General features: G+C 37.2%; 1 protein-coding gene across 3 annotated transcripts in view; it reads left to right on the forward strand.

Annotated features, from left to right (window-relative positions):
* The first annotated feature begins 650 nt into the window (after window positions 1–650).
* The window catches only part of rgs7a (regulator of G protein signaling 7a), a 61,878-nt gene continuing 49,199 nt past the window's right edge, over window positions 651–13,329 (forward strand). The window contains exons 1-2 of one of the 3 annotated variants that reach the window (XM_058398545.1): window positions 651–837; window positions 3,178–3,303. In XM_058398545.1, coding sequence (XP_058254528.1) covers window positions 3,226–3,303 — 78 coding nt within the window. In that variant the 5' untranslated portion in view covers window positions 651–837; window positions 3,178–3,225. Of the gene's footprint in view, window positions 838–3,172; window positions 3,304–13,329 lie in introns of those variants that run through there. The other 2 variants (XM_058398546.1, XM_058398547.1) reach the window with 2 other exon arrangements.

Below are 13,329 nucleotides of genomic sequence, written 5' to 3' on the forward strand. Positions count from 1 at the left end.
ACCTGCAGCAGATTGGTGTTAAGTCTGACCCTGACCAGGATAAAGCGCTTACATAAGATGATAATAATAACAGCAATAACAATAATAATCCTATAGTTTTATTGTTTTAATGCCTACTAATAATCACAGATTAACTGAAACTAGCCAAATAAAGGTATAAGTCTATAAATATGCTATAGACATACTATTATCACTGGTACTAATATAATAATAATAATAATAATAATAATAATAATAATAATAATAATAATAATAATAATAATAATAATGTGTATATTACAAACAATTTACATATAAATAGAGTTTTTAAGAAGGTTGCATACAATAATCAAGCAAAACACACACACAGACAGAGAGAGAGAGAGAGAGAGAGAGAGAGAGACAAACAGACAGACAGAGAAAGAGAGCCAGGGATTGATAGAGAGATAAAACAATTAATAAACAGACATTTTCTACGGTTGCATGCTGGGTAAAACCTGACTGTTGCTCTTTCCTGTCTGTCTGCATCAGGTTACAGCAGTGTATCACACATTTATCACTTTAAATGTCCCCGATTTACACTTTTCATGAAACGTGGTCTCTCTCTCTCTCTCTCTCTCTCTCTCTCTCTCTCTGTGCGCTCGCGCGGGCTCGGTGCTGGCTGGGCGGACTGCGCGTGCGGATTGCGCGTGCTCGCGGCGTATGTGGTGCGCGCGCCCGCCGTCCTTCAGCAACATCGCTGTCTGTCTCCGTCGACCTGCAGAAAGATTCTTACGCCTTCAAATGCATCATCCTAATCCCCGCTTTTCCATGTCGGCCAGCTGACGGAATCCCGACTTGCTCTCGCGCTTTTGTGAGGTGAGAACCGCGGACACGTCAAAACACGTTGCGTGCATCATGTCAGAGGCTTTATTATTACCCTCTCGAGCCGTGTAACCCGGGATGGAAGAATGGACCAAACTGGGTTAAAACGCTGCAGGGGGGGTTGGAGCTGTCTGAGGTGCTGAAATGGTGATGAAGGGGGCAAAAACGGGGCCATTTTGCAGCTCGTTTTATAGGATTGTGTGTGTTTTAGGAACACGTAGGCATCTATAGACTACAGATCTCTGCTTCTTCATTTGGTCTAGGCTTTGCCATGAGCTGTAACATGGGCAAGAATGCTTTATGCTTTAAAGGTCCTCTGCTTCACATGCAGCTTCTTCATGCTGGTGATTGATTTTGGTAATGATTTGAATTGTTATTTCAGTTTGTTTCTTTGAATGAATGAATGAATGAATGAATGAATGAATGAATGAATGAATGAGCATTTTATCATTCAGAGCTCAAAACAGGACAAGGTGACGGTAATTGTATTCAGGTTACTGAAAAAAAGGTCAACATTTTGGTGAGGTCCACATTTGCCGGAAATGTGTCATAATTAATAGATTTTTTTCACCATGCTCAATGTGTCCTGTATTTATTCCTAATTTTTTTGCTCTCTCTTATAATTATCCTTCCATTCTTCCATCAACTGCTCTGGTTTTATTTTATCGAGGTTTTTTCAGACAGACGAAGTTACCTGTTGATTATTTTTTAATGAAGTGTGTGTGATTATATCTGATTTTTATGAAATGAGCACAGTATAAAGGGTTCTTTGCATGGATATACTGTTTGTTTTGTCAGTGCATTAAGATTTTTTTGAATGAAAATTATAAAACATTAAAGAAGAGATTTATAATCTGTCTATTTCGGGGTCCAAGCATTGAAGCTGCATAGGCACCTTATTGAATTGTATGTTTTCTTCTTATTATTATTACTTGCTTGTATTATTTATATTAAAAAAAGACAAAAGGTATGTATAATTTGTACATTATACATGATTTATAGAAATGTAATTGTGTGTTTTTTGAGCAAACTGATCATTTCATTCTAGGAAAATGTGTTTCGTAGAATATTCCATTAAAATAGATGTGTGGTGGGTTTTTAGCCCTATCCCCACAGACCCACACACACACACACACACACACACATATATATATATATATATATATATATATGCAAAAAACAAAAAACCTTCCTCCTGTCTTCACTGCTAAATCCCACAATGGTGACAGATGAGCAATTAGTACTTTTGCACTTCCTGTTTCGACCCTCATCTCCTGCAGGGATTGAATCTGCTCTCAAGACATTTTCTTTATTCTCTTGGACTTAAGGTCTTAGGCTTTGCTCTTGCTAAATATGGTGTCGGTTTTAGCTAATGATTTGTAAAGATTCTGTTCATGTTGTAGGTTTGTTTTTTGCATGCATTCCTTCTTGAACAAGTGGACAGCGGTACCTTGGTGGTTTTAGGTGTTGTAGAACTCCTTGATTTATGATTGTGATTTCTGATTTCTGGCATATTGCAGAAATCACAACCTTCCAATCAGTAGTCCAACACCTTAACCACTAAGCTACCACATCCCCCTTGAACAGCACCTTTAACCTTAAACTGCTCAAGATAAAAGTGGGTGTCTCTGGATAAGGGTGTCTACCAAATGCAATAAGGGTAAATGAAGGCAGTATAGCAAAATGAAGTATAATGAATTGGGCCAAAAATCATTTTATGGTTTTGGGTTTTACTTTTAACTTCACTCTCCACTTGGTCTAAATCCTGTCTAGACTCAAATTCAAAGAGGGACGTCCTGGCCTTACTTGTCTTGGATTTTAGCCATACACTTATACATTTGGGTTAACATATTTAAATAATTAATCAATCAATCAATCAATCAATCAATCAATAAATAAGAAACATGGATATATGCATCTCACTTTTATTTTGGAATGTGGCTATAGTCTACCATTAAAAATGATTTAAAATGCAAAAAATGGACCATAATTAGTTTGACATCCAACAGTCACCTTTCAGGGTAAAAAATACACACTAAAGCTACTTGACAGCACCAGTGCAGTGCCAAGAAAAGGAAGAGTTTACTATCCTTTCATTCTAAGGGTTGTATACTGAAAAAGGAAATCCATTAAACTCCTAAAAAAAAGCTATGCTCACGCTCGTGTCTATTTTAAAACCTTGACTAAAATAAAACCATCTTCCTTACAGTCTCCTGAACTATGCTGAACTTTAAGGGTTAAGTGCCTTACTCGTGGTTCTCTGTTAATCCGAGGATTCAATCTCACAACCTGTCTGATCATCTGATTGAGTCATGCCTCGTCTCTCCTCGCTAGGTTGGCTGGTGTTCTGGAGAAGGTGTTAAGCACTGGATTTTGGCCAACATGGCGCAAACCAACAGCGTCACCCAGAACAGCAACGGAGAGACGGACGACTCCCCCAACACGCTGGTCTATAGAAAGGTAAGACAGAGGATGCAGTGCTTTAGGTGCTTTTGAATTTTCTACTTTTTCAAATTACATCTGAGAATCAAGCCCAAAAAATCTGGAGCTGGAATTCTGGACATTTATCATTGCTAGGATTGAGGTTGAACTGTTTTGATTCAGAGATGCTTTTTTAAGCTGTTTTGCTTTTCTGGAAGCTTTCGGTTGAATTTTTTATATTTGAATTAAAGTTTAATGCCACATAATTTCTCCCATGTAATGCACATTTTGTTTATTTTTCCATCGTTGAGATTTTTACCACGATTAATTTTTTATTTCCTGCACATTTTTTCCCCTAATTATTTTCTTGTTTAATTTACATATTTAGGATTTCTTTTTCAATTTTATTTATTTTATTTGATTTATGAATTAATTATTTTTTTTCACATATCCTAACAAATAAAACAAGTGTTTTATTTTTTCCACATTTTTTGTTTTTCACATTTTTGGATTTATTTTTTAGATGAATTTTTAAATCAATCAATGAATTAATTAAAATCAATTAAAATAATTTTTTAAATTTAGCGAATGACTATAAAATTTTTTGCAATTGTTTCCACGCGATAGATTTTTCTTAATCCTAATTTTCATTTATTAATCCTTATTGATCACACTGATCACATGATATGGTTACTTGCATCCACATGCATGGGGTAGAATGATAAAATGTGCTTTTACATGTTTATCATATTTATTATAATCATATTACTCAAATGTATGGGATTTTTCCATAAGCCAGAAACATGTAATGCTTCCTGGGAATTTAAAGGGCTAAACACATTGCTAGCTATAAGGTGTTTAGTCAAAAGGCCAGCGTGCAGCTAGCATAATAAACATCACCTATAATTAGCATGAAGCATTGCGTCATCATTAAAGACAGGATAAAGAAATGAATTCCTGCTGTTTTTTTGGTCCTCAGGCTCCAGGTGGACTTTGAGCAGAGTAAAGTTGTGGAGAGTAACAGGTGCATTGTGGGTAGAGCTCACACAGCCTGACAATCACAGCGCTCTGCTTTAGACATGTTAAGATTGTCTGTCAGGGAAACGATCTCAGCTCTTTGTCTGTCTGCCAGACCGAAATCTTTTTGTTCTGACTCACTTTTAACTCGTTGTTGTGACTCTATCTGACGCCTCATTCGAACGCATTTTCATTCCTTTGCTCCATTTTTTTTCTATTCGTCTCTTCCTCTTTTTCACATTGAGTCATTTGTCTTCGTTCTGTTTAACGATGTCCCGAATGAATGTACCAGAGAACTCGTACTTGGGTTAGTCATCGATATTGGAGGCTGGATTGTTATTTTTTTAATCCTCGGAGAAAGACGGACGGAAGGCGAGAAGTCGGCTAGCGGTACTGAAATGTTAAAAGACGTTCATCTTCTTTAGCACATTTCGGAACTGTTTTTTTCAAATTCAAGTTGAATTGTGCCACATTTTGTCTGAAACCAATTGCTCAATTAACCATGGTGACACTTGCCTCAGTGAGGGGAACACAGAGAGAGGCATGGAGTCAGGCATCTGGGGAAAATAATGCTCTTTATTGAAAAAATATGGTGGTTGTAAAGCCAACAACATGGTGAAAACCTGACCAGGGTGACGGTTCAAGGGTGGTGGAAGTCATGGTCAGTGCAGAAGGTGTGCAGGTGAAGCAGCAGGGTAGCAAATCAGCGAGGCTGGCCTCAGGAGAGTGGCTTGGGCTCAGCAGGTTGGGGAGCTTAAGTGGTTAAGGCTCTGGGTTGTTGATCAGAAGATTGGGGGTTCAAGCCCCAGCACTGCCAAGCTGCCGTTGTTGGTCCTTTAAGCAAGGTCCCCAACCCTCCCTGCCCCAGGGGCACTGAATCATGGCTGACCCAAAGAATTTCACTGTAAAGTAACGTGTATGTGACAGATAAAGGCCTCTCTCTTAACTAGGTCGCAAAACATCATCGTAGTCGTCAGATTGCCGAGTCTGGAACACATGCAGAAAAAAAAGAAAACAGGTGCAGAGGATTAGCTTCCACCCGGTGAAATCCTACCTCCTACTGCTGAGCCTGGTTCCCTCCAAGAGTCTTGTGTTAGTGAGCTCTCCTGATTGGTTCCTCAGGTTTTGGTGCACTTTTGGCTGCCCCGCCTCCCATTGAGCACCACTGTCCTTGGTGCTGAAATGCCACTGCTTCTTCCGCACTGCTGTTTTTAACGGGGTGATTGAGCAGTTTTGTGTGGCTTTATAAACACTCAGAGCAGAGCGCTTTCTGCCCTCTTCCGCATAGCTAAGCTCACAGACGTTTGCAACTGCCTTGAGTCTCTCAATACGAACGTTTTCCACTAAACAGGATATCAAGGTTTCGTATGGATTCAAAGATCTCTTCCATTGCATCATTTCCTGATTGATAAAAACTCAGCAGAAGATCAAACAGGGTAGATGTGGGTTTGAGGAAACCTCACCTTCCTTTGAACATCCAAGTCTAACATTTAGGAAGCATGAAATATCTCAGAAAATCTCTTTCATTTGAAAATGAAGACTGAGAAATTCAGAGTGAGAATTCCGGACAGTTATCGATTCTTGGGTTGAACTTTTCAGCTTGAGAGAAGGAACACTACACTGTGAGATGATTATTCAGGCAGTGTAGATTTCATGGAAGCTTTGTACATTCATTAAATTTTTTACATTTAGGGCAAATTTTAATTATAGTTTAATGTCATGTGGGAGTTCTTCGAATACAGCAATTTTTTTCACATACTAATTTCTGAAATGTAATTTATTCACAAGTCTTTTTTATTTTTTCATCTATGAGATTTTCCACACAACTAATTTGATTCACTTATAATATTTCACCTAATATTTCAATTGGAATAAATTTTTTCTTCACCTGATTTACTTACATAAATTTTTATTTATGTAGGGAAAATGGATAACTTTTTAAAGTGTCTTTTCACATAATATTTTTTTAGTTAAATTAAATTACATTTATTTGTGAAGGTTAATGTTTTATTGCAAATTTTAATATTTCTTCACTGTTTATTTTGAAATATTTTTAAGAAATTAATTTTTTTTTTACATTTTTTTTCACATTTAAGACTTACCCCCAACCCTCCATATGTTTCTTATGTGATGTTTTCAATTTAATCATGTAAATATATAATTATATAATTTTCCCCATTCAAATCATCTGATCTATTTCTTATGCAATGTTAATCATTCACGTGTAATATTAGATTTTTGATTTTCTTTCACCTGAATAATATTTTATTCCACTTAATGATCACATTTCACATAGAACACATGATCATTGATCCTGTGCAAACTTAAAGGAAAATAAAAATAAAATAAAATAAAATAAAATAAAATAAAATAAAATAAAATAAAATAAAATAAAATAAAATAAAATAAAATAAACAAAAACCTGATTATTATATGATCATATTACACAAATGGGAATTTAAAAATAATAAAGTATAAAGTGAAAATATCTTGAATATCGCTAAATATATCAAATATCCCAAATATAAAACAATATCATATGAGTATTACAAATTAAACCTTAAATCTGATCATTTTATAATTTTACTGGCAGATTTTCTTTGCTTCTTTTAAAAAATGTATATTAAATTAGAAGACAAATCTACAAATAGAATAAAAATATTTCAAGCTCGATAATAAAAAAAATAACGATAAAAACCATTCTACATGTAACTCCTCTCTTTTAATGGTCTTCCTTAAAAAAATCCCTTCTTAAAGTTTCTATGAAGAAGCATAAAGCAAGGTGTTTGCATTTTGTCAGCTCCAAACCTTTCATTTTTAAATGAAGTCCTCAGTCTCATCGTCTCCCATGTTGTTATTAGATGCTAAAGAATTGTTACAGAATAGTGTCTTTTTTTTGCTGAATTTCAGGGGGTTAAAGGGTTAATTAGAAGCGATACTCCACGACGTGACCTGCTTGTGAATGGACGTGTGTGTTTTGTGTGATTCATGCCTACTGTAGTGTGTAGTGTATTGTATTGTGTTCCACGCGACAGGCCACAATTAAGTCTGATGAATGACTCCAGCACCTTCTTCTTCTTCTTCTTCTTCTTCTTCTTTTTTAAATTATGCTTGTTAGATGGAACTAATATCAAATCAGGTCTCTGTGCTCAACCCGGGAAAGCGAGGTGTTTCCATCAGGGATTCATTTTCAGTATGAAACGCTTAGTGGAGAAGCTGAAGCGAGACGTTCTGGCTGGATTTGGTCTTTGCTTCACACTTGAGTGTGTTGAGGTTGTTTTTTTTTTATAAAGCTTCCATTCAATTGAGATGCATGAGAAAGTGTATTATTTCCTCGTCTCTCTCTCTCTCTTTCTCTCTCTCTCTCTCTCTCTCTCTCTCTCTCTTTCTGTCTCTTCATTTCACCCTTCGGTTGGTTTCTACACTTGCCATTTAGAGAACACACACACACACACACAGAACAAGAAGAGCAGAGAGAGGGATCTTCTCTCTATCAATCTCCATATCTCATCAGACACGACACGCTCAGTGATCGGATCGGATATCAGTTTACACAGACCTTCGTCCCTCGAGAGAATCAACTCCAACTGGTTTCTTATTCCTGTTGTTAATTTCCATACATTCCATTAAGTACACAACTACAACAAGCACCTTGATTTGAAGAGATGCTTAAAAAAAAGGATGGAGTCCAGTTCACAAATCTGGATTAGTCCGTTTCTTTGTAGAACTGAACATCTCGGACAGCATAAAGTACAGGGGAGTCCAATCTTGTCTAATCTTTTCCAGCTTGTGAGTGATTGGAATGGAAACCTGCAGCCACACCAGCCCTTAGTGGGGAAGATCAGACTCCTCTGGGATAGGGTTATGTAAACGTGCTCATTCTCCTCGGCCCTCCTGGGAAGTTCATTTTTACAAGTCAGGAAGTTGTAATTACGACATCAGGTGTGTTCAGGGTCTGTGTACATTTTTGCATTTTTGAATTATTGATTAGAAAATAAAATTTAATAATAAAACAGACAGCTTGTTTTACTTTGTAATAAAAAAAAAAAATACATAAATAAAATAAATAAAAACAGTTATTTTTTCCTATTTTTTCTTTTCCTTCTCAGAATGCAAGAAAACAAAAACTTCGGATTTTGTTGAACTTTCATTATTTTCAAGCATAAATGAGGAAAGAACATCATGTCTAATTTTTTAAAAAGGCATTTTTCATTAGATAATAAAAAAAAAAGATTTACTATTTACTTTTTTGTTTAAAGGCTTTAAAATAAAAATTAAAAAATATAAATAATAAAAGAAACTTAAAATACCCCAAAGTACAAGGAAGGTTCTCTTAATTAACTACTAAAAATAAATAAATAAATAAACAAACAAACTTGCACAATTAAAGTTTTAAGTTAATTAATTTAATTTCAATAAGTTTTTTTTTTTATATTATATACGTTTTTTAATTCTGCTTCTAGAAAATGAAGAACAAAGATCACACATCAGGTGTGTTTTTAATCCGTTTATGAAGCTGCTGTGAACTTTATCATTAACCAATAATTTGTTTGTATTTCAATTTTAATTTATTCATTCTCTTCTCAGAGATATGAGATTTTTATGTTCATGAGGAAACAGGGAGCAAGCATTAGTCACGTTTAATGCTGTTCCACTTCGGTTTAAACATTTCTTCCAGCTCATTTTACGTTTGTGTTCCTCATTTTTTTGTGCTGATAAAAATAGGGCATGTGTGTGTGTGTGTGTTTTTGTGTGTGTGTGTGTGTGTGTTTGTGTGTGTGTGTGTGTGTGTGTGTGTGCGTAGAGGACAAGAGCTGAGCAAAACCATGTTGTGAGTTTGAACTTATTTTCCACGTCTGCCTCAGGGTGATTTAGTGAAGCAAAAAATTATGACCTATAGCCTGGGGGAACAACAATCACACACACACACACACACACACACACACACACACTACTCCTCATTCTGTGCTATTTTGGCCAACTAGAATACTAAAAACACTCCCAGACGACGCAGCATCAGTAGTTCATCACAGAAAATTAGCAGACAGTTAGCAATTCAAGGTGGTGTGCTAGCATAACATTAGCTAGAATTCTTTTTTAAGAGTGTAGTGACGTCACTCCTTTTTTTTTTTTTAATCTGCTAGCCTTATGTTTCCAGCTAGTTAAACTGAAATCAAAGTTTAAGCACTTTACACCAACATGGAGGCAAAGATTAGCGGGCTAGCATTACGGCCAGCTAGCTTCCTGCAGATAGCTTCCTGAGGACAGTAACATGATGCCTTGCAGTTAAAAAGCTAAATGCTAATTAAACCTCCAGTCGTTTCCAGTTTCTCTCTGCGTTTAGGAGATAAGCAGAAAAGAGTAAAATTCCCTGAGCTCCATCACGGACGTTTCTCCGCTTGTCCAGTAATTTATCTTTTATCTATAAAAACCTCTAATGCAATTTATTATTCCGACCACATCCTGAGAAGATGATGCTGTGCTAACGTTATAAAGCAATCAAATCTCGGAGTTATTCACTTAGCAGGGTTTAGATTAACACGGCGCTTTCATAACAGTTTTGTTTCCAGTTTGTTTGAACAAGCTTTTTTATTTCATTAAAAGGTCATGTCGTTGATGGCATCTAAACTCAACAGGAAGTCAACAGGCTCCATAAAGACAGGAAGACATCATGGTGCTGGTGGTAGAAAGTGTAGAATTTCCCTCATGGAATCAATAAAGTCTATCTATCTATCTATCTATCTATCTATCTATCTATCTATCTATCTATCTATCTATCTATCTATCTATCTATCTATCTATCTATCTATCTATCTATCTATCTATCTATCAGTCTGGTGGTGGTGCAGTTTTAGTGAATCATGGTGATGATGATCATGTGTTTGTTATTGTTGTTGTTTATTGCTGGTTTAGTGATGAAGTTGTTGTTTTGTGCTGGTGATGATGATCTTGGTGTTGTTTTGTGCTGGTACTAATGTTTCTGGTGTTGTTTTGTGCTGGTGTTGATGTTCTTGGTGTTGTTTTGTGCTGGTGTTGATGTTCTTGGTGTTGTTTTGTGCTGGTGTTGATGTTCTTGGTGTTGTTTTGGTGCTGGTGTTGATGTTCTTGGTGTTGTTTTGGTGCTGGTGTTGAGGTCATTGGTGTTGTTTTGTGCTGGTGTTGAGGTCATTGGTGTTGTTTTGTGCTGGTGTTGATGTTCTTGGTGTTGTTTTGTGCTGGTGTTGATGTTCTTGGTGTTGTTTTGGTGCTGGTGTTGATGTTCTTGGTGTTGTTTTGGTGCTGGTGTTGATGTTCTTGGTGTTGTTTTGTGCTGGTGTTGATGTTCTTGGTGTTGTTTTGGTGCTGGTGTTGATGTTCTTGGTGTTGTTTTGGTGCTGGTGTTGATGTTCTTGGTGTTGTTTTGTGCTGGTGTTGAGGTCATTGGTGTTGTTTTGGTGCTGGTGTTGATGTTCTTGGTGTTGTTTTGTGCTGGTGTTGATGTTCTTGGTGTTGTTTTGTGCTGGTGTTGATGTTCTTGGTGTTGTTTTGTGCTGGTGTTGATGTTCTTGGTGTTGTTTTGTGCTGGTGTTGATGTTCTTGGTGTTGTTTTGGTGCTGGTGTTGATGTTCTTGGTGTTGTTTTGTGCTGGTGTTGAGGTCATTGGTGTTGTTTTGTGCTGGTGTTGATGTTCTTGGTGTTGTTTTGGTGCTGGTGTTGATGTTCTTGGTGTTGTTTTGGTGCTGGTGTTGATGTTCTTGGTGTTGTTTTGTGCTGGTGTTGATGTTCTTGGTGTTGTTTTGGTGCTGGTGTTGATGTTCTTGGTGTTGTTTTGGTGCTGGTGTTGATGTTCTTGGTGTTGTTTTGTGCTGGTGTTGAGGTCATTGGTGTTGTTTTGGTGCTGGTGTTGATGTTCTTGGTGTTGTTTTGTGCTGGTGTTGATGTTCTTGGTGTTGTTTTGTGCTGGTGTTGAGGTCATTGGTGTTGTTTTGGTGCTGGTGTTGATGTTCTTGGTGTTGTTTTGTGCTGGTGTTGATGTTCTTGGTGTTGTTTTGGTGCTGGTGTTGAGGTCATTGGTGTTGTTTTGGTGCTGGTGTTGATGTTCTTGGTGTTGTTTTGGTGCTGGTGTTGAGGTCATTGGTGTTGTTTTGTGCTGGTGTTGAGGTCATTGGTGTTGTTTTGGTGCTGGTGTTGATGTTCTTGGTGTTGTTTTGTGCTGGTGTTGATGTTCTTGGTGTTGTTTTGGTGCTGGTGTTGAGGTCATTGGTGTTGTTTTGTGCTGGTGTTGAGGTCATTGGTGTTGTTTTGTGCTGGTGTTGATGTTCTTGGTGTTGTTTTGTGCTGGTGTTGATGTTCTTGGTGTTGTTTTGTGCTGGTGTTGATGTTATTGGTGTTGTTTTGTGCTGGTGTTGATGTTCTTGGTGTTGTTTTGGTGCTGGTGTTGAGGTCATTGGTGTTGTTTTGTGCTGGTGTTGAGGTCATTGGTGTTGTTTTGTGCTGGTGTTGATGTTCTTGGTGTTGTTTTGTGCTGGTGTTGATGTTCTTGGTGTTGTTTTGTGCTGGTGTTGATGTTCTTGGTGTTGTTTTGTGCTGGTGTTGAGGTCATTGGTGTTGTTTTGTGCTGGTGTTGATGTTATTGGTGGTGCTGAATTGGTGCCTGTGTTGATGTTATTGGTGTTGAATTTGTGGTGATGTTGATTTTATTGGTGGTGTTGTTTTGGTGGTAGTGGTGATGTTCTTGGGGTTGTATTGCTGTGTTGTGTCAGTGATGTTATTGGTGTTGTATTGTAGTGGTAATAATGTCACTGGTGTTGTACTGGTGGAGTTGTGGTCGCAATTTGGTGTCACTGGTGTTGTATGTTTGCTGGTATTAGCGTTAGTATTAGCTGATAGTGTTGTTCATGCTGGTGGTGATGTTGTGGTGGTATTTTAGAAGCAGTGATGATTACTGGGATTGTTGTTGTTGGTGGTGGTGATTTTATCGGTGTAGTGGTTTTGCAGATGCAGATGTATTAGATCGTTGCATTGCTGGTAGTGTTGTAGATGTTACAGTTGGTGGTGTTGATGTAGTTGTTGGCATTTTTAGTAGCACTTTTAGTGTATTTTACTATTATCATCATTTATTTCATTAGAACCATTATATTTCCTGTGTGTGCAGGTGTTCCTGTGTGTACACGTGAGAGTAAGAATGATACAGAAAGACTATGATGACAACTTTATCTCCCTGTATTCTTTTGCCTCCAGCACCTGAACATTAATAATCCATCCCCAGTGTGCAATTTAAATGAGAGAGAGAGAGAGACAGAGAGAGAGAGAGAGAGAGAAGGAGGTATGAAGAGACAAAGAGCTGAGGAAGAGCAAGACCTGGTATGCGTGACAGAGAAAAAGGCAGTGATTGAAGTGATTAATAAGCCATCCACCGTGTGTAATATAAGTGAGAAAGGAGATGGATAGAAGCAAGAAGGACTCCGAGTGAGAGAGAGCGAGAGAGAAATGGAAAATTGCTGAAGGAGTCCACATATTAAATGTAGATGGCTTCTGTTTGACACACTGAAGTACTACACTCAGGCGTGAGGGTGAGGGAAGAGTGAGTCAGAAGGGACTTAAATGAAAATGACGTTTGCACATTACGAAAAAAACGAAATTATATATTAATTCTGACACATGAATTTATTTCAAATATATTACACATATTTTAGGTGGTGTGGAAATACTGCAGGATTTTCCACTGATTTGTGGAAAACAATTTTTTTATTCTATTTTTTATTTTATTTTTTTTTTAAGAAGAGAGCGCAAATGAACGTGGCCGCGGTTGTATTAACTCAAGGGCTCAAAATAGCAATTTGAAAGAAACTGTGTGACCTCGGTTTTATGTCTTGTGGTCACATTAAATGTTAAATGGCTGGGCTTCAGAAAAGATAAATAAATAAAACCACTCTCTCTGCTGCACTTAAGCATCCTGCGGCTTGGAGTTGATCACACTGTTTAGGGCCTATTGTTTTAAAGGCTGTTTATTTAGCAAAAAACCCAAAAGACTCTCTCATCACTTCAGGGTCGTAGTAGATCTGGAGT

Source organism: Hemibagrus wyckioides, linkage group LG09, assembly GCF_019097595.1.
Source record: "Hemibagrus wyckioides isolate EC202008001 linkage group LG09, SWU_Hwy_1.0, whole genome shotgun sequence".
Lineage (NCBI taxonomy): Eukaryota > Metazoa > Chordata > Actinopteri > Siluriformes > Bagridae > Hemibagrus > Hemibagrus wyckioides.